The 19482-nt window shown below is 45.6% G+C and overlaps 1 protein-coding gene across 1 annotated transcript in view; it reads left to right on the forward strand.

Moving 5' to 3' along the window:
- The first annotated feature begins 238 nt into the window (after nt 1–238).
- Nucleotides 239–19482, forward strand: part of PRRX1 (paired related homeobox 1) — a 69702-nt gene continuing 50458 nt past the window's right edge. Inside the window, exon 1 of the mRNA XM_004425050.3 lies at nt 239–479. Coding sequence (XP_004425107.1) covers nt 239–479 — 241 coding nt within the window. The remainder of the gene's footprint in view (nt 480–19482) is intronic.

The following is a 19482-nucleotide window of genomic DNA, read 5'->3' on the forward strand; positions in this document are numbered from 1 at the left end:
GGACTTGGCCTCAGGAAAGCAACCGAGGCTGTCGAAGGCTGCTGGTGCAGAACGCTCTGCTCTGCAGAAGGGGGTCCCCCGCCCTCTTTTCACTTTTTTTTGTCCTTCCCCTCCTCTCTCTCTCTCTCCACTCCCCCCTCTCTCTTCCCCACTCGGCTCCTCTCCCCCCTCGCGCCCACAGCGTTTGGTGTTGATTCGAGCGGGAAGAGGGGGGTGGGTGGGATCGGAGGGGGAGACCATGACCTCCAGCTACGGGCACGTTCTGGAGCGGCAACCGGCGCTGGGCGGCCGCTTGGACAGCCCGGGCAACCTCGACACCCTGCAGGCGAAAAAGAACTTCTCCGTCAGTCACCTGCTAGACCTGGAGGAAGCGGGGGACATGGTGGCGGCGCAGGCGGACGAGAGCGTGGGTGAGGCGGGCCGGAGCCTACTGGAGTCGCCGGGACTCACCAGCGGCAGCGACACCCCGCAGCAGGACAGTGAGTGAGGGGCGCATGCCCGCGGGGTTGTGTGTCCGGAGCGAGGGCGGGGGTCCGGGCTGGGCGGCTGGAGGCCGCCCGGGGCCAGGGAGAGAAAGTCGGGAGACAAGGAGAGGTGGTGGCAGTGGCCGGAGGAAGGGCCGGCCACAGAAGGGGAAACAGGATGAGAAAAGGAGGGCTCCACCGAGGGAGTAGCCAGGGCAGACGCTGGAGGGAGGCTCCGAGGCCCTGCGGTCCGGGTCCGGGACTCTGCCCGCCGGCAGCGGACTCTCGCTGAAGCCGATTGGGCTGCCTCTCCGTCCCGGGCGAGCACGGCGCCCAGATCTTCCCGCCTGCGGGGCGACAGGGCTGGGCTGGGAAAGGGTCCCAGAGGGGTGCAAACTAGGGAAGCCCGCCCGGTTTGGGAAGGCAGCGGGTCAAAGATGCTGAGTCGGGTCGGGAGGGCTTCTCCCAGGTGGCGTGTGCGGGGTCGCGGGCAGACCGGCCCGAGGGGGCGGCGGGAACCGAGCACAGGGAGCGAGACCGCGCTGCCCCGCTGCGCACAGCGCGCGGGCTCCGAAAGCCGGGCCGGCGGGAGCGGCCGCGCTGCAGCGCCTGGCCCGAGCAGCCGGAGCTGCTCTCCGTCCTCTGCTGTTGCCTCCACCTGCAAATGGGTTGGAGGCTCCCGGCAAGGTCAAACGCCTGAATGACTCGGGAAGATTCAGGCGAAGCAAAGGGAGTGTCCTTTAGGGGTGAAACCCGAGCTCCTGTCCCGCATGATCCTGCACAAGAGAGATGCGCTGGGGGAGCGCCGGCTCCGATGCTGAGCCCGGTGTCACATTCGAGGAGCTGTCCCTATTGGCCCCAAGACCTCCAGAAAAGTCCACGCACAGTCCATCTTCCGCATCCTCCTCGACTGATATCTTGCCCCCATGGAAATCCAGCCTCGCGTTATTAACCGTGCCTTAAATGTGACTCCAAGTGTATCCATATGTCCCAGAATCTATAACAGACCTGTCACCTGGCTTATCCCAGGTGACATGGGACTAGATATTTCCTTCTCAAAGTTGCAGGAGATTGAACTTGGCTGGAAGTTTTAAAACGAAGCTGATCCCTTTCCATACTATTATTTGCTGACTGCTATTTTATCTTCATATTTGGAACCTGCGGAACCAGGGGGCCGGCAGGCATTCTGTCATTTCCAAAAAACATTGCCAATGTTAGACTCTCAGAAAATAGATAGACAAAGCAAACCCGACCCAGAAACAGCTGGAAGCAAGGCCTGGGCAAAGTGGTGGGAGCACTGGAGGGGGGTGGGGGCGCCGGGATAAAGTAGGCCGCAGGGAGAGCCCCTTTCTCCCATAGGCCTCCAGCTCCTCGTCCTGCGTCCTTGGTCCAGGCCTGGGCTTCCCTCAGTGTTTTTTACCCAAAAGCCCACTAGGGCTGATCCACTCTACTACTGGCAAAGGCAGAAGGCGGCGGGGAGTCTGGCCTGGCCTGTCACTAGAGAAAGATGGCCAGCTCTGAGGAGTGAAGACCCAGCGTCCTCAAGTCCTGCGTAATGGCTAGGTACAGAGGCACAGGCGTCCTTGAGGGTTTTGGTGCCTGAGGGAGCTGCTCATGCTGCGCGGGCAGACAGCATGAGTTAATTGTTTGCATAGACATTTTTAGCTCCAAGAAATTGCACTGCGAAATAATATGATTATTTTAAAAAGTTTTACTAGGGAAAATTTAAACATATAAAGAGTAGAGAGAACAGTATTCTGAATTTCCATGTGCCTGTCACCCAGCTTCACTAATTCTGCACATTCTGCTGTTCTTGTTTCGCCGTGGCTAATTATTCATCGTAACATTTATCACTGTTTGGAGAACTGGAGGCTGGACCCACAACAGGGTTCTTCTGGACCCATGAAGAAACGGGCGGGAGAGACCAGCCACTGTTGCTTTGCCCCAAGAGCAAGCTAAGTGATGTGAAAAGCAGGCCCAAGGCCAGTGGCCACGGCAAGCCCTGGGCCCACGCTGGCCTTGGTGGGTGCTAGATACTACAGGACTGGAGGGATGCTGACCGTTCCTGTCGTTTGGCTCCGAGTGGATGCCGAGAGTAGGAAGCTCGGGTTCGTGGTGGCCTTCTAGTGGGTACCGAGCAGGCTAGGCCATTTGGGAAGCGCCGGCAAGCTGAGGCAGAGGCGGCACACGGTGGCGAGGAGGCAGCCCAGGGATGGCTCCTGCGAGACACAGGCCTGGCGCAGCCGAGGCTGCACTGCGCACGTGGCAACCGCCAGGGCAAGCGAGGACAAGCAAAGCATAGCTGGTGGAGTTGGGGACTGTGTGTCCAGAGGGAAGGGGATGAGACCTCTGGGAACATGCCCGCTTGATACTTCAGCAGATTTCGGAGTTTCAAGGAGTAATGAGGCCTAGTGGACCCCCAAAGGAAACTGAGGTTCAGAGGCCAGCCAAGGAGAGGATGCTTGAGGAAGCTTGATGGACATACAGTTCTGGAAGGTGGAAGAATGCAGAGCAAGGTGATGGGGAAGAAGTGACCGACACCTGGGGCTGGGAAAGTAGCCCAGAAAGGGCACACACACACACACACACACACACACACACACACACCACACAACAGGCCTTGCTTTCTAGAGATGGCCAGGCCTATTCTAGCAAATAGCTGTTGCTTTTAGAAGCAGTGTTTCCTCAACCTCCTTCTCCATCTCTGGGATGAGAATAGGAGGGTCTGGTAAATTGGGCGATAGCAAGTACCCAGGAGGACCCGTGTCCTTAGTTCTTGGGCCCCCACCAGGAGTTGCCCAGGAAGCTGTTGTGAGCTACTTGGAAGTCAGGACCGGTGGGGCCACCTGGGCCTCCAGTGTGCCGTGGACAGTGAGGCTGAGACTGTGCATCAGGGTAGAGAGGAGTCTCCAGGCAGAGAGCTAGAGCGGGGCTCGGAGCCTGCAGGGACAGAGAACCGCGCCAAGAGTCAGGCGCTCCTTGCAGCCTGCTGGGAATCTCCTCCAGAGTGGGAAGCCATTATCTCCTTCAGAAAGATGGGGGACATTTAGAAGACATCTTTTACTCATCCAGCTATACAGAAACAGATCCTTCCTAAATTTTCTTTTTGGCTGAAATTAGTAAAACAGACTCCATTTACACCTGCAATATTAGATCACTAATATTAAACATTTTCAAAATGCAACCTGGGCCGACCTTAGCTAAGTACTGTTGGAAGTGAGGGCTTCCTGCTGATCTCCTGCACCCTCCACTGCTATTCTGTTTCCCCTTGGGTTGACATTCATTCCACTTTCCTATCTGTAGAACGACTTCTTTTCCCTTTTACTGATTCTCCCAGCCCAGTAAAATTTTTCAATCTTCTGGGTTCAAATACCTCATGTGTTTGAAGAAAGGGTTTTTTAACACTGTTAGGAATCCAGTGGCTAATGGGGGAGTGTGGAGTGAAGGGAGGTAGTGGTAGAACAGGGTAGTCAGGGAGAGGAAAGAGGAACAGGTCATAAAAATAGGCAGACCGGTGCATCCCGCTGTCATTTCTTAATCTGAACTTCTGCAAACTCTCAAAGAAAAAAAAAAAAAAAGCGCCTGCCTTCCACGTTCCCAAATTCTAAATTAGTGAAACCAGATTGTCCTAATAAGACCGTTTGTTGGAAACACATGTAGTCATAAAAAGGTAGACGGAAAGTCAATTAGACACGCGCGCACACGCACACACTCACAAGCCGGTGCTAAGTGTGACTGGGTGCAGCTGGGCCTCGGGCCGCGGCGGGACGCAAATGCAGAACAGCGGCGCGGGAAATCGATTTGTCACAAAGGGAGAGGTGTAAACGCGGCGCGAAGGAATCGCCCGCCCAAGCCGCGCTCCACAGTCCCTGGCGCCCAGCTCCAGGCAACTCCTCAGCGCCAGAAAAATGCCCAGGGGAGCGGGAACATTCTCTAGCGCGCTCATCAGTTGGAATTCGCATCAGAATGTCAATTCCCGTGGAGTTTCAGCATTTGCAACTACTATGGCGCCAGAAATTTTCTTGTGCGGCACCACCCTGGGGCCCTGTAGCCGGTGCGGGCACTCTGAATCTGGGCCTCAATTTTCTCGATTCAAGGGGGAGCCAACGAAACATATCCTTTTAAGAGTAGCCTGAAAAAATTTTCTCTTTAGAGGAGGCAGTGAAATCCAGGATCAAAGGAGGTCACTGAGTCCCCAAAGTCGAACGTCAAGTCCAGAGAAGAGTTGGTGAATCCTGTTTATCTTACATACCAGGGCAGGGGACTGAATGGACTCCTCTTAATATTTTGGAGCAATTGACAATCTAGTGACTCACACCCCCTCTGGAGCCTAGGGCCCCTTGGAGTTTGACGTGTCGCGGGGCTGGGCCTGTAAAGTCCGAGGCCCCAGACTGCCAATATCCCTGGGCTTCAGATCCCCCAACTCGAGGAGACAGTGAGTCACTGCCTCCATCGTTCCTTTCACCGATGAAGCCCTTTCCAAACTCCGGAGCGCCTCTCCCGCACCTTAGGCGTTGCGCAGCCATGCATTTTGGCTCGGCGACCTTAACCTTTTCCCAGGCACGCTCAGGTCAGAGTGTAGGGGCGTCAAGCGGGCAGCAGTGGGTCACATGGATCCCTGCAGTTCCTTCGTCTTCCCAGGGGCGTCATTTTAGATTTTACAACACGAGGGAATAAATCATCTCCAAACCAACAAGATGTCACCCTACCTCCTGTCCTCTGAGAAAACCCCCCAGCAACTTCAGAACCAACAATACCTTCTACTCCAGTGGCTCAGATCCGCTCAGATCCCGGTTTTGAACGTCGCTCTGGGCCAGCAGCCACCTCCGGGACCCTTTTTCACTTTTAAAGGGCATCTGTAGATTTTCAACTACGAGGATCCCTAGACCAATTTGATTTTTATTTTAAAAAGACATGTTTCTTTTACAATTCCTCTGCTATACCCTGTTTACCCGCTCCCTCCTTCTGCAAGGCGTACCACCAAAGCAAACCTCTCGCCCGGGGAGAACCGTCCTCCCCCGCGGGGCGCCAGGGCCGCGGGGACACGCGGGTTGCAAATCCGTGCGCGCCTGTGCGTGCGCGGCGGCCTCCGCGTGCCTCCTGCTCCTGGCGGTGCTGGCTTTCCACGGCTCTGAGCGTATGTATTTATTTTTTACCCTTCAGGAAAGGTAACGTCAGAAGAACCCACGGGAGGAACGACTTTTAGAAATCGGGGAAGTGTGTTTCTAGAGAAAGAGATAAGGCTTGCGTTTTGCTTATTTTTTTGCAGGGGGTGGAAGAGTTTTTTGGGGACGAATCGCCCCCGGTGAAAAAGCAAAACGTGAGAGCTCAGCATCCTCCATCCAAGTCGTTCGTAAGGTCAACCAGCAGTACCCTCGGAGTATTCCTCCGCGCTAGAGATTAGACATTTATAGGGAATATTTGGACAAGGGGCCAACTCCCTGTGGCCGCTTGGTGTCCAGACGTTTACTGAACTACCTGTGAGTGCCCGCCATTGTAATCCGATTGGGCGCTCTTTGTCGAATTCTGTGTTTTAATTTGACGCGGGGCCAAGGATCACTCCCATCGTTTTGCTGTCCTTGAAGTCCCTTTTCAACAATACACAGAGGATGCATATGTCAACAGCATTATTATTTTTCCACAGGAATTTGGATTCTTGTAAAATCAAATAGCTTGGTGAGCAGGCTAACAGCACTCAATTAAAAACTAACAATCTCAAACGGTAACAATAATATCAACAAACTGCCACAACCTCCTTTTCTCTAAATGCTGTTTCTTATTAAATCAATAAATGCGGAGATAAGTTGCCGAGACGTCTGAGGAAGGACAGGCGTCGGTTTTGTTTTCCACGTGTGGAAGTTTTTGAATAAGAAGTCTCCACAGTGGTCTGAATATTAGTAGATTCTTGGCGTCGTCCTTTGTCTAATTTAGTGAGGCAGTCTCAAGGAAGTAGTCGCACAGAGAATTATGGGCTATCGATTTTAGGGTTAAGACTTAAAAAAACACTACATTTCACTTGTCCTGGAACCACTTTTCTTGATGAGAAAATATCTGGAAAGCCGATTACAGGGGCGATAGCCACTTTAGGGGAGGGGAGGGGAGGGGAGGGGAACAAAGACACAAGTGGTGGATGGTTAAGGAAATTTTATTAAAGAAAACATGTCAGAACATATCAATCACGTACCCAAGTGACATCTCAGAAGACTTCTGAGGACTTTCGGAATCTTAAGGATTCTGCTGTTCCCGCAGTTCTCAAATATAGGAATAAGGATCTGAGTTATGACCAGAATGCAGTCTTCGGGTACTGGATGCCCCAGTCCCTTCGCTGCACCATGTAATGAGGGAGCATTAATTCCGAAGAACTTTGGGGCTTATTTTTACCATTATTGATTTCCCCAGACTCAGCTCCAAATGAGGAATAAATTTGAAAAATGTGTATTAATTTGAATCCCCAAGATCCGATGAGAAGGGACAAGGACAGGTCCTCTATTTCCTGTTTTGTTTGCTTTCATGGAGTGATTTACAAGCGATTGCAAATTTTCTTAATGGACGGGCGAGGAGAGACTACCGAAACTCCCATGGAATGGAGACCGCACTCGGCGGTAACAGCAGGATCTCTTTGAGTCTCACCTTTTTTTGCGGGGGTGGGAGGGGTGGACGGCGGGGGAGGGAGTAAATAGGGCCAGGGAGAATTAATTCAGTAATTCAGTGAAGAATTTTAACTTTTAAAACAGAGCCCACAGTATCTTAGATTTTAATGTTCTCCATGTCGGCCGGGACAAAGATGCCAACACCCCCACCCCCCCTCCGCCCTGTCCTCCAAGTGCCAAGGGCGCTGGGGCGCAGCTCTCGCCGCGTGAAATGTGCCCGCGAGCCTCGCCAGACGCGCCTCTCCGTGTCTTCTCCTGCCGAAAGGGGGCGTATTCCTCCTAGGCCTGGGCTGGGACCTATCCTGCGTTCAAAAACCCTTGGACCTCGGCAGGAGGCGAGGTGCTGGAAGACCCCTTTGCGCAAGTAGCAAGAGATGGGAAATATCAATAGCGTGAAGTGGCTCCAGGGACTGCATAAATATAACGCGTGCTACACACGCGTTATAACGGAAACATAGAGGCAGCTGGTAGGCATCATGTCTTCCTCTTTGAAATGGGGGTGGTCGGGACTCCAGGGTTAGCAGGAAGGGGCAGGAGAGCAGTGGAACTAGATGACCCTGGGTCGGTGGGTGCTAGGGCTCATGCCTGGGTTCCGTGGGGAAGGATAGAGTTTGTCCCTGTGGAGGTGAGTGAGACATTTCTGCATGGGAACTTTGAGTATCTAAAGAAAGGGGCAGATCTGAGAGACTGAGAGCTGGCAGTGTTAGTGAGATGCTGCAGAACAGCCGCTGAAACCCTCATAGTGCCTGGAGTCTTCAGGTAGGGCCGTACACTGGCCACTGGAGCCTTAGGCCCCGGCGTTTTTTAGGGTAACCCTCTTTCCCTCAAAGGACGAACAATGGCTGCCCCAAGTCTTGAGTGTGCCTGCAATTAGGGCGCCCACAGCCGTTTCCAATCCCCACATCTGGCTCCTGGCCTCCACTGATCCTCCCTTTTTGGGGAAGAGTTTCAAGGGACCTACAGGACGTACGAGGATAAATTCATAACCCGCCTCTGTAAATCTTGGGATTTTCTGCTTCTCTCCTTACCACACCCTGACATTGGAGGTCAGCAAGACAAGGCAACACTGGGAACAACAAACTGTGAGGATGAATATTTTGTCTTAGCACAGATGGTGGTGAATGAACACCTTCCAAGATAATCTAAGCTTGAGTGTTCACTAGAAACAGAAGCACGAGGCCAGAACTGCAAGGGAAATTGCTTTCCCGCACACGTTTGTCTGAGAGTAAGAACATTCACCCCGTTCACTTAATTTCTCATCATCAGTCATGTCATTATATTTTAAAGGACCCCACAGTGCTGGAAGGTGGTGTAGTTATAAATAAGCATAAAAACAGACAGGTGCTCTCTCGGTACTCTAAATATGTATGGGGAGGCCAAATCTTTTCAAAGAGGATTCAGAAATACAACTTAAAGGCCAAGGGGCCCGACTCAATCAAAATTTGAGCCAGGAAATGCTAAGTTTAATCAGCTTGACTATGGGCAAAGTGCAAGGCCTAGCCAGCACTTTGGATATGTACAGAGAACCACGTTTTCTCAAGTTTCCCTTGTATTTGTGCACACAAACTCATGCTAGTCTGCGGAGGGCTTGGTGGAAGTGGCTTGGGCCGGGTGGGTGGTAGGGGAGTCAGTGTTGCAGCCTCCTGACTTTGTCCACCGTCCTTTTCTTCTTTGCATTCCCTGTGCCCCACCTGGCTGTGCAAGGTCTGTGTGCTACAGAGAAAACTGGTGCCTAGAGGCTGCAGAAGCCCCCTAAGTACTGTTTTCTAGAATCCCCACAAAAGGAGAGGGCTGTTGAGCTCAGTGACATGTAATGTACCAGGTATTTTCATGTATTTTTCCTCTCTGATGGTTCATTTTATAGTAGTTTAGTTAGAGACTTCTTGGTAATAGAGGTTTGGGGAACTGGTTAACGTTCTGTTTCTTTCTCAGGTGACTCATAAATATATGAAGTTGAAAGTTCCAATGGAAATAGGTATTGAATCTAAACCTTTATACCTGGGCATTGACACACATCACCATTAATCTAGACTGGGAGGTGACATTAAATAATTATGTACCTTGTGACTTTTCTTTCCGTTTTCTACCAGTGCTACTTCCCTAAATACTGGTCTGAATTACAGCAGTCATATACCACTGGGACAGCTGCCTAACTGTTGCCTGTGCTCAGTAAATGCTTATTAAATATAGAATGAGCTCCCCATTTTAGTGGATCTCCTTTCCAATCTAAGGACTAGGCCCTCTTCCCTCCCCTTCCCCCTTTGCTTGGAGGTCTCCTCTAGGCCACCGTTTCCATAACCATCCGTGTACTAATGACTCCCAGGTTATAGCTTCAAGGTCCCCCTGGAGCCGCAGATCCATATATGCAGCTACCTATTCGACATTTCCATTCGAACATCACAGAAGTGCTTCAACCTCAAAAACAGCAAAACATGGCGCTAATGAGTTCCCTTTCCCTAACCTGATCCTCTTATAGCTTTCCCTCTTTTCCGTGATCACAACACATGGATGTAACACTGAGAAATTTTAGATTCATCCTGGACTCCTTCGTTTATGCCTCTGTCCAATCCATCTCCAAATCCCAAGAAGTTTACCTTCTAAAATCACTTGAATCCATCTCGTTTTTAAATCTCTGTGATAGCTCAGCTGCCCTGCTGTACCAGCCTCCTAACTAATTGAGTCTCCCTGCATCCTTGCTTGTCCTCCTCTATGTGTAGGTGATGGGCAGAGTGGATATAATAGAGCTTCAAAGAATATTTGCTGAATGATTAAATGATGAATACTAGTGCATTCTTTTACAAACACATTTTTAAGATATCATGGCTCTCGCCTTCATTAGAACTCACAATTGCTTTTCATTCTTTTCTACATCAAGACACAATTATGTGTCTCATTTTTTAAAATTGCTCTTTACAGTCTATATTTCCATTCCTACCCTAGCAACTTGCCCATTCACACACATGCAGATCAGAACTCTTTCTCTCCTTTTCTCTGGGATGCTAGTTAGGCTAGGATGTTCCCGCTGTGTGCTAGTCTCCTTTCTGCCTCTCTCACTTCTGATCTGAAATGTCCTTGCCCTGTGCCCCTTTGTCGCTAACCCACCCATGCTACCTTTCACGGTTCTGCTCCCAGCACACCTCCTTGTAACACCTTCCTTGACTGCTTCATTTCAGACCAAGCAAATCCCTTTCTCCGTGCTTACTCTAGAAATAATCAATGCCTCTACATGTATTACTTAACAATTTTCTAAATGTTTTATGATTGTTAATTTACCTTGAGAATTTTCTTAAGATTAGAACTTTTTTTGGTGGTGGGGGATATATTCCACAGTGTATATAGCAAAGCTGTACCAAGCAAATAAATTAAATAGATAATTTTTGGTATAGTCTGGTTCTGCTGTTTTTGCATTCTCTTAGTGCAAGTAATTTTTTGAATATAAGAGTAATACCAAAGTGCAATACATGCTCATTTTAGAAAATATATTATTTTACATTAAAAAGTTTAAATGGGAAAGTAAAGTCACCTATATGTCACTACCCTGAGGTAGACACAGTTAATAGTTTGGTGCTAAAATATTTCCTTTTTATTTTTTATACAATTTTTCTATTAACATTCTTGATTATTGATTTTTCTTTAAACAGTGGAGGACTTTTTAATCCCCTTTTCAAAGACTGTGTTTCCTCCAAGTTAAGAAAATACACATTTAACCCACTCGCTCTCATCAGAAAAATTAAACCAACAAACACACAAACAACAAACCAAAACTCCCCAAGGATTGTGACATCACAGGTATTTCCCAGTGTTCTCAAGTTCCAGTGGGTACATTTCCAGCAGTAAAGACCTTCCGAGGAAACAGTTTCTTTTTCTTTTCTGCTTGTTCTAGCCGGGAACCTTCCCTAGACATGAGCGCATGTCTCCTTTTGAAATTGGAAAAGCCTGCATAATACCTAAAGGACATTCCAAGACCACAGTTGGAGAGCTACCGCTCAAAAAATTCGTTTTTACGTAGTTTAGTGAGGAAGAGCTCCACAAAAAGAGTAGGGGAGAAAATATCTTGAGAGACTGAAAATTTTATATTATTGTAGATCTCTGGATCTTGAATTTTCTTTTATTAAGTGTTTTGAGACTCATACATGCTTTTGTAGAAAAAGGAAGAGTAAAACAAGATTTATTTCTCTACACCTTTTAGAACAAGGATCAGGTAGGGCAGTAACATATTCCAGGACACGGCAGTGTGTTTTGACAGAGGAAGAAGCACTTTTAACAATCAAAGATAATGCATTTATCCAGATATGAAAGTCTACGAGACCCCAGCCCTTATTTAAAGTGATAATTACAGAGAAAATATAAATTGTTATTGTGAAGTCTATTTAAAAATCATTCCCAGGCACGTTGATGTTAAAACATTTGCCTGATGAATGCAAATATTTTCTTTAGGGTAAGTATTAACAAGTGATATAAAATCATGTAGAACAAAACTTTTAAATTATGAATTAGATATATCCTAATAATTAATCTTTCTCCTTCTCATGAGAAAGGGGGAAGAGAGAGAGTAATTATCATTTTTGAGGATTAAAAACCACATTTGCCCAATAAAAGTTTCTGCAGTTCCCACATTGCCTATTTCTAAGGGAGGAAAGCAGGAGAACCACCCAGAGAGCTTTGCCTATAACCAGATGTGATGTTCAGCAGCTCTAATCCTCAAGTTCGAGGGAAGACCGCAGGATGAATCCTCAACACATTTAAGAAATAAAACGTAATTTAGTTCATTAATCATGAAACTGAAATCTGCAGTTTTGCTACACATATTTCAAAGCTGAATCCCTTCTGACAAGAGAAACAGAAAATAGTATCATTGCACGTTATGGGTCTGTTCTTAGCTTCCCTCAGGGAAGAAGAGATTTTTCCGGGTGTGATCATTTTTGCTCAGAATATACGGAGCGCTATTCAAATTTATGTCTTCTTTTTTTTTTCTTTGCCCCAGCATTGTCCTTTCTCAGAGTGGTGAGAATATCTGTTGTCTGCACTGTCTTGGATTTTTTGGTTTGGAGATTCAGGGCTACCTTGAATAGCCAGGAAATTCCAACTGTGTTTGAGTAGGCCTCAAAGGGCAGTCATTTTAACTGAATTAATATACTCAGACTGTTGGTGTAGTCAATTCTTTTCCCTGATTACTTGTATAAATTGATGACTGACTTTGTCTGAAAGGATTAATAACATTAATAATATGAACGCAAAAGTGAGATAAAATATGAAACTGCTTCATACACTCTCAGAACATATACCAATGCTGTTCTGTTTTGTACAGCCAGTTTTAAGAAGGTAGGGATAGCATAATTATTTTCACTTTACAGATAAGAAAACTATGGCTTGGAGAATTTAAGTGAGCTACTGTTAAGTGACTTCAATCTTTCTCTCCTGATCCCATTTTAATTTTTTTCGTCATATCCCATCATCTTTGATGTCAATCAAATTCTTTTAGACATATTATTGTCTAGTGAAACAATAATGAGTTAGAAATAGAAAGACCATGCCCCTTCACAACACACTGCTATGCTGCACAAATCTCTTTTAATTCCTCTGGCTTATATTCTGCACTATAAGGTGGGCACGTAACTGCTGTGCCTGTCTTCCTCATGGGAATGTAGCAGGCCAGAAAGATACTGCATTTGTGAAGGTATTTGAGAAATAAAAGGCTAAATTCATGTATATTATTATACCATAAGGAATCAAATGGAAACTTTTCTAAATTGTTATCAAGTAAAGATCAAAAACTAAGAATGCTTTTCAATAAATTTGTACTCAGCCCTCAAAAAGTGAGACTCTTTCGTTGAGATTTAGAGACATTAATGTTTCATAGTGTTTCATAGTGTTTCACTTTATATTCAGAGAATTCTGTGTTGAGTTACAGTTCTACAATATACCTTCTGGTTGACTTCTGGGTCTCAATTCCCTGATCTATTAAAATGGCACATTAATATTTATCACACAGTTTTGTTGTTGGGAGTAGTGGGATAATGTAAACAAAGACCTCAATACCCTACTTCCCTTTCCATAGAAGGCACTCAAATAAATGCTCTCTCTTTTCCTGCTCCCCACTTCCACAACATCTCCGATGAGTATCACTAATTCCAGGCCTGGATATACATTCAACGTGATTTCCCAATCGATGTTGGAGGCCGTTTTATGTCACTGAAATTAGGAATATTCCCATACTCCTAGTCACACTCTTACAGCATGTCACTTACTGAGTGGCAGAGGAGACATCCGTTTTTGATCTACAGTTGGGAACTGATGCCTTATGATTTTTAGTGACACATGTAAGGCCACACTGTAAAGTGCCTGGCAGAGCCAGGAGTCTGGCTCAGATGTTCCTGGCTATAGTCATCTCCTTCAGACTACCCTTCCCCTCTCTAGCATGAAACCGTAACGCAAGTCATTTTAAACTTTGAGATGGCACCAACCTTTCATATTTCCACATGCTTCATTCATCACCAAGGACTTTACAGTGACTGGAGAAGACAAATGCCCTCCCCCAATTTAGCCACTGAATTTAATGGAGAAAATATGACATATGCTTAGGACACCAGGTGTCAAGACTTCTTATTCTAGACCTGACACAGCCAGTAAGTTTCCAGGAGACCAACCATATTAAATTTTATCTGTAGTATAATGTCTCTAACATAGCACTGTCTTACCACTCCTCTGAGATTTCTGTGGGGTTTACTTAGCTTTTTGTACATGAATAATACTCATCATGTTGACTGTGATTATGCATAAAGTTGCCATTCTTTTGCCAACTTAGATTTCCTAACCAGTTGAGTAAGATAAACATTCCATCCTCAGTTTGATATGTGATCTACTTTCATATGGATTGCTTTGAAATCTGATAAACCTAGAAGACATACAGACTGCGTTTCTATATCATGAAGCATCGAGGACTCTTTATTTTTTTGCCAAGCAATTAACAATTAAATCTCCCTGGCATTCTTCAGTAATAGATCAGCATAGCTAACACTTGTGGTCTACGTAGAGAAAACGGGTCACTGCGGGTGAGGCACAGACAACAGATGATTGCATGACTAGTGTGCCAGCGGTTTAGAGAAGCAGTTTACCATGTGCCTCATACAAGAGAGAGGCAGATCATCTCCTAAACATGCTCAGCGGGTGTTAGTCAGAGATTAGGAGCACAGCTCTGTCAGGAAGATCAGTTCTGACATATGGAAAAGTGTTTGTGTGTTTGCTAAAAATGCTGTACGTGCTTTATATATTATGTAGTCTCTAAATAGGGGATATAGATATAGCTCTGGGTTACTGTTCTCCTTTAGAGAGCATGGAGTCCTTCCTCATCTAGGAAAACTTTCCTTTGGTCCTTATTTTCTTCATTTCTTTCTTCTAACTATGTCTCTCCCATATGTTCATTTCTAATGACTCAGAGAAAAGGGATTTCTCTAACGTGCTTACAGTCTAATCCTGTGTATCTTAAGGTGTGATGCCTGGTTCACCTGCATCAGAATGAACCTAAGTGTCTTAAAATGCAGATTCCAGGGCCCACCGATTCCCAGTGAATCGGAGTCTCCAAAACCATGTGCATTTTAAATATCCCAGATGATTTTTATATACTGCAGAGTTTGAGAACCCTGAGTGGACCACAGTCTCTCCTCATGATTGGCGTTGGATGCTGTATTTCCTTGTGCATTCCATTGTTATGTAACTCTCCATAAGTGGTGGTCTTCTCTCTTCAACCAGATGTATAAAGTTTTGAAGACAAGGGCAGAGAGGCAGATATTTTATACTTTGGAGCACTTATCATGGTGCTTTTCATGTTGTAGATGACTTAATAAACAGTTATTGAATAAATGAATGCATGAACAAACAACTGGGAGATTAAAAAAAAAGAACATGCATGAAGCTCTCACTAGGTGCCGGGGCACTGTTCTAAGTGCTTCACATAAAACAAAGAAAAACCATTTGAGGCCATTATTGGGGGTTGTAAAAATCCTAAGTACAACTAATTTTAGGTGATTATCATCTCAGCTCTTATTCTAAAAGAAAAAGCATGTGTCAGAGAAGGGGCACAGATACTAATATTGCAATTTAACTTTAGTTTTCAATAAGGCTTCAGATGAAAGTATACCACATTTAGGAAGTTATAGTTCACTATTTTGTATCTTCTTTTCTTGCAAAGCCCTTCCTTTTTTTCTGACCGTTGATAAAGCACAGTTTTTCTAAAATTTATACAATTTTGTTTATTTATCTTCTGCATGGTCTGAGAAAGCTAAGGTTTCATTTACCCTGTTTTCAGATGCTGATTGTGGGAAGGTTGTATTTGAAATTTCAACATAACTTTTCCAAGTTTGCCATGTTTAAAATCAAATTTATTCCATTAGTAGGGTATATCCTAAAGTTACATCTCAAATGTCTCCTGTTAAGGTATGCTCCAGGGCTTTGTCCTAAATGAATTTTCCAATAAATACCAGGCTTTGTTTTTTTCTAATGACATATATGTAATTCATAGATTTCTGTCCAAAGAGTGCATGGGGGGATGGGGACAGCCTCTTAAATGACAGACCATTTAACTGATTAAAAAAGAACTACATCTAGTAAAGCAGGGTTAGTGTGATTTTAGAAAGCTCGGAGGAAGAGAACAAGAAAGGAGGGCTCTTGCAGAGATGAGACAGGGCAAAAAGCGAGGGGAAAGGCTTTCCTAGAGCCATATCGGTGGCAGAGACCACTGCTGAGTTACAGGCCTCGAAGCCCATCTGGGATCCTTTGGTGACATGAACTTTGCTCTACTGGTTTATGACATCACTGGAACCCCCTTGGTGGAATTACAACTTCATAATTCACAGTTAGCTGTTGTTTATTTTATATTTAATCATTTGTGGAGCACACTGGCAGCATACCCAGGGGAACTATGTGGTTATGCTCCTGCAAATCTTGTTGTTGCATAATTAAGTATGTCAGAAGTAATTCACCAGTGTCATAACATCCCGTATTTCAGGCCTGACAGAGTCTGGCCTTGGTTGAGCTTCTCCTGAAAGTTGTCCCGGCTAACTCACCTTCTCAATGGGTTTTACTTTTGGGGGAACCGTTACCAAAGATAACTGGGCTTCTTGGTTTAAATACTCAGTTTTCTGAGTAGCAAGCATAGTGCTTCCATAGAAAGATAATCTCCCATGTGGTATTGACTTCTATAATGTAACTGTAAAATGTGGTTCTATTCCTATTAACCTGCAAGGATATAAAATGTATCAATGAGATAAAAAAGAACGTATCTGGGTTAGCAAAGGGAATTTGGATTAGTCTCCATATTTCTTCGTGTTTGGCCCTGCAGCTCACAAATGACCCCACTTATCTACTGCCTTTGGGTCTTTCAATGGGGAAAGGGAGCTAAAGGAAAGAAATGATTTATTGAGCACCCATCATGACCAAGTACTCTGCTGGGTGATTTATACCATTTATGTTGTTTTAATTTTCACAATAATGCTGAGTGGTAGATATTGTCACCCCCAATTTACAAATGGGCTTTGAGACTCAGAGGAGGCTTAGCAACTTGCCTGAAGCCTCGAAGTTAGTCCCGACAAAACCAGAGCTTGTCTTGGCCCCTCTGTACTCCAGATTCAGTTATCCTCTCATTTACCCTCCAGTGACTAGAAAATTGGAAGGAGATGGTCGAATTGAATGGCTTTTCTGTGACATTTATTCAGTGGAACACAGAAATCCTGTAACTGTAGTACTGAACTGTGTGTTGGGATTACAAATAAAAAAACGCAAATAATCCTTCGCAAAGAAAAGCCCCTGATGGTACTGGATAGTTCATTGACAGTTGAGCAGCAAAACTGAGGTTAATTACGGGGCTTGGTGAACTTGAATGAGAGTGAGTTGGAAGATAGTACTAGAGAAGAAAGTAGGTGAGCCAAAGAACTTTCCTGAAGAGGAGGAGTTGATTTTGATCATGGCTCTGACATGCCCCACAGCCCCTCTGAGCTGTAATCCTATGAAATGAGAAGAATAGCAATATATTTTTGACAAATCTACTGAAGATTAAATCAGGCAGATGTGGATCTTCCTTACCTTACCTCACAGGTGGTACAAAGCTTATAAGTTGTGTCAGATCTAATACTGGATTAAAATATTGAAAAAAAAATGACAGGTCCAAAATTTCTGGTTAAATTCTCTCCTGCTATGGGAATGAGATTTTTTTTTTTTTTTTGAGTTTTCTTTTTTGAGTTAACTCAAAGTTTTTTTGAGTTGCAAATGAAATCCTATTTGCAAGATTCAGACAGTCTGATTTGGTTGTTTGGAACTGGAAATTCATTTTTCCAGAGGTAATGATATAAGTGGTGATTAGGTTCTCAGGAGGCCTCCAAAAAACTAGTAAATTGTGTGATGTCGATGAACTGCAGTGGAAGCAGAGTGTTGCGTCCTGGAACCTGGTTTTGGTGTCTCACTCCTCTTCTCTGGAGTTCTCAGTGAGCAAGATAAACACATAGAAGAGGAGCCGAATGAGAAACATTGCACTGAATTGTCATCATCTGGGCAAACACTCAATAGACCCTGGGCACCCAAGGCCTCATCTTCTGTGATTTGCTGATAAAACAAAGTTGGAGGCCTAGGTTTAAGTCTGTTATGAGTGCAGAACAGACTCCCCTTCCACTCTCTGTCTTTCTCTCAATCATTTTCTTATACATTTGAAAAATATGTATTGAGTGCCTGCTGTGTGCCAGTCACTATAGCCTTGGCTGTGAGGAGACAGCAATGAAACAGACAAATAGCTTCTTCTCATAAACCTTACATTCTCCTGGAAATGAGTGGCAATGCACGTGTAAATAAACAAACTAGATAAATAATTCAATTATAAATAATGACAAATTCTATAAAGGAAATGAAATGGGCTTATTTGAGCAAAGATATGAATGAAAAGGAGCTAACCATGAGGAAGCTCAGGCAGTAGGAATGAACAGCAAATACAAAGGCCCAGAGGCAAGAACAAACCTGATGTGTCCAGGGAACAGAAGGAAGATCAGTGTGACTGCAAGATAGCAAATGATGGGAGTTTGGTAGATGAGGTCAGAGAGGTATGTAGGGGCCAGCTGATGGGGACCTTGTGGGTCACAGTGAGAAGTTGGGCTTGTATTCTAAGTGTGATGGCAATGGGAAGTCATTGGAGAGATTTAAGCTGGGGAGTGTTGTAGTCTGATATATGTATTTAAAAGAACCATCTGCTTGCTCTATGGAGAATGGATATTAGAGGAGGAAGGAGAAGCAGTTAGGAGGTTATTGCAATGGGCCAGGTGAGAGAAGATGGTGTTTTGAACCCGCCATGTGCGGGAAGTGCCGGTGGGCACCCAGACTGTGCTTACTATAGGGGCTCAGGCGGCTGATGGGAGCCAGCTGGCTTAGTAGATGAAAAGGGCCTTGCCTGGAGGACTGACCCAGGGCACTTCTTTTCTTAGCCTCATCTTTTCTGTGTTTCTGTACCCAGGTTTTCTCTCAAACTGCGAGCCTTTCCGTGGCGGGGTCCTTGGAAGCAGCTGACAAAGGAGAGGGAGTGGTCGGGTGCAACAGGGTGTGAAATGGGAGCAATTTCTTCTTGAGTTTGTTATTTGAGGAGTTAGAGCCTGTAATTCAGGTACTGCCTATAATTTTCGCAGAAAGGAAGGGTTCTGTTTTAAGTTCTGCAAAAGCAGCCTCTTTGTAATTTAGCAAAACATCAGAAGGCAGCATTACTAACGACTACAATTCAGATATGTGAAGACTTGTGTAACTGAGACGCCTTGAGAAGTTATTTGTATTTCCTAGGTCAGAGTTCCTCCCCTTTCGTGTGTATGCATTCCTGCCGCCGAAGGTCAGAAAGCAGTCAGGTCTTTTCTCCAAACAGTGAAATAGTAAGTCTAGTTCAGGTGAGCTGAAATCAGAACATTTTACCTACCATTGGTCATTCAGCTAACGGATATTTATGGTGTTCAGCAGTGTGCCAGGCACTCTGGAGGATACTAAAGAAGCACGTGACATGAGCTCTTGCCAAAAAAGCCCGTCATCTAATTGGCGAGATGAATCTAATCCTGGGCCTCACCAGCAGTGTAATTTTAACATGCCCAATCCCGAGATCACCCATCCCCCAGACCCACTCCCCCTCTTTTCTCTATCACTCGGTGGTACCTCAGGCTACCAGATGGGACCAGCTCAAAATTTCAACAGCAGCTCCAACCCCTTCCTGTCTTCCATTCCACTTGCCTGTTTCTTAGGGCAAACATTTTGTCTCACAGGGGCTTGATCAGATCTTTCCTTGTAGTTCCTTACAGATGGAACTTTCTGTGTTCCGAAGGTGATTGCAGACAGTAGGAAGAATTTCAGACCTGTAA

Source organism: Ceratotherium simum, chromosome 2 (genome assembly GCF_057802395.1).
Source record: "Ceratotherium simum simum isolate JZ-2026a chromosome 2, ASM5780239v1, whole genome shotgun sequence".
Lineage (NCBI taxonomy): Eukaryota > Metazoa > Chordata > Mammalia > Perissodactyla > Rhinocerotidae > Ceratotherium > Ceratotherium simum.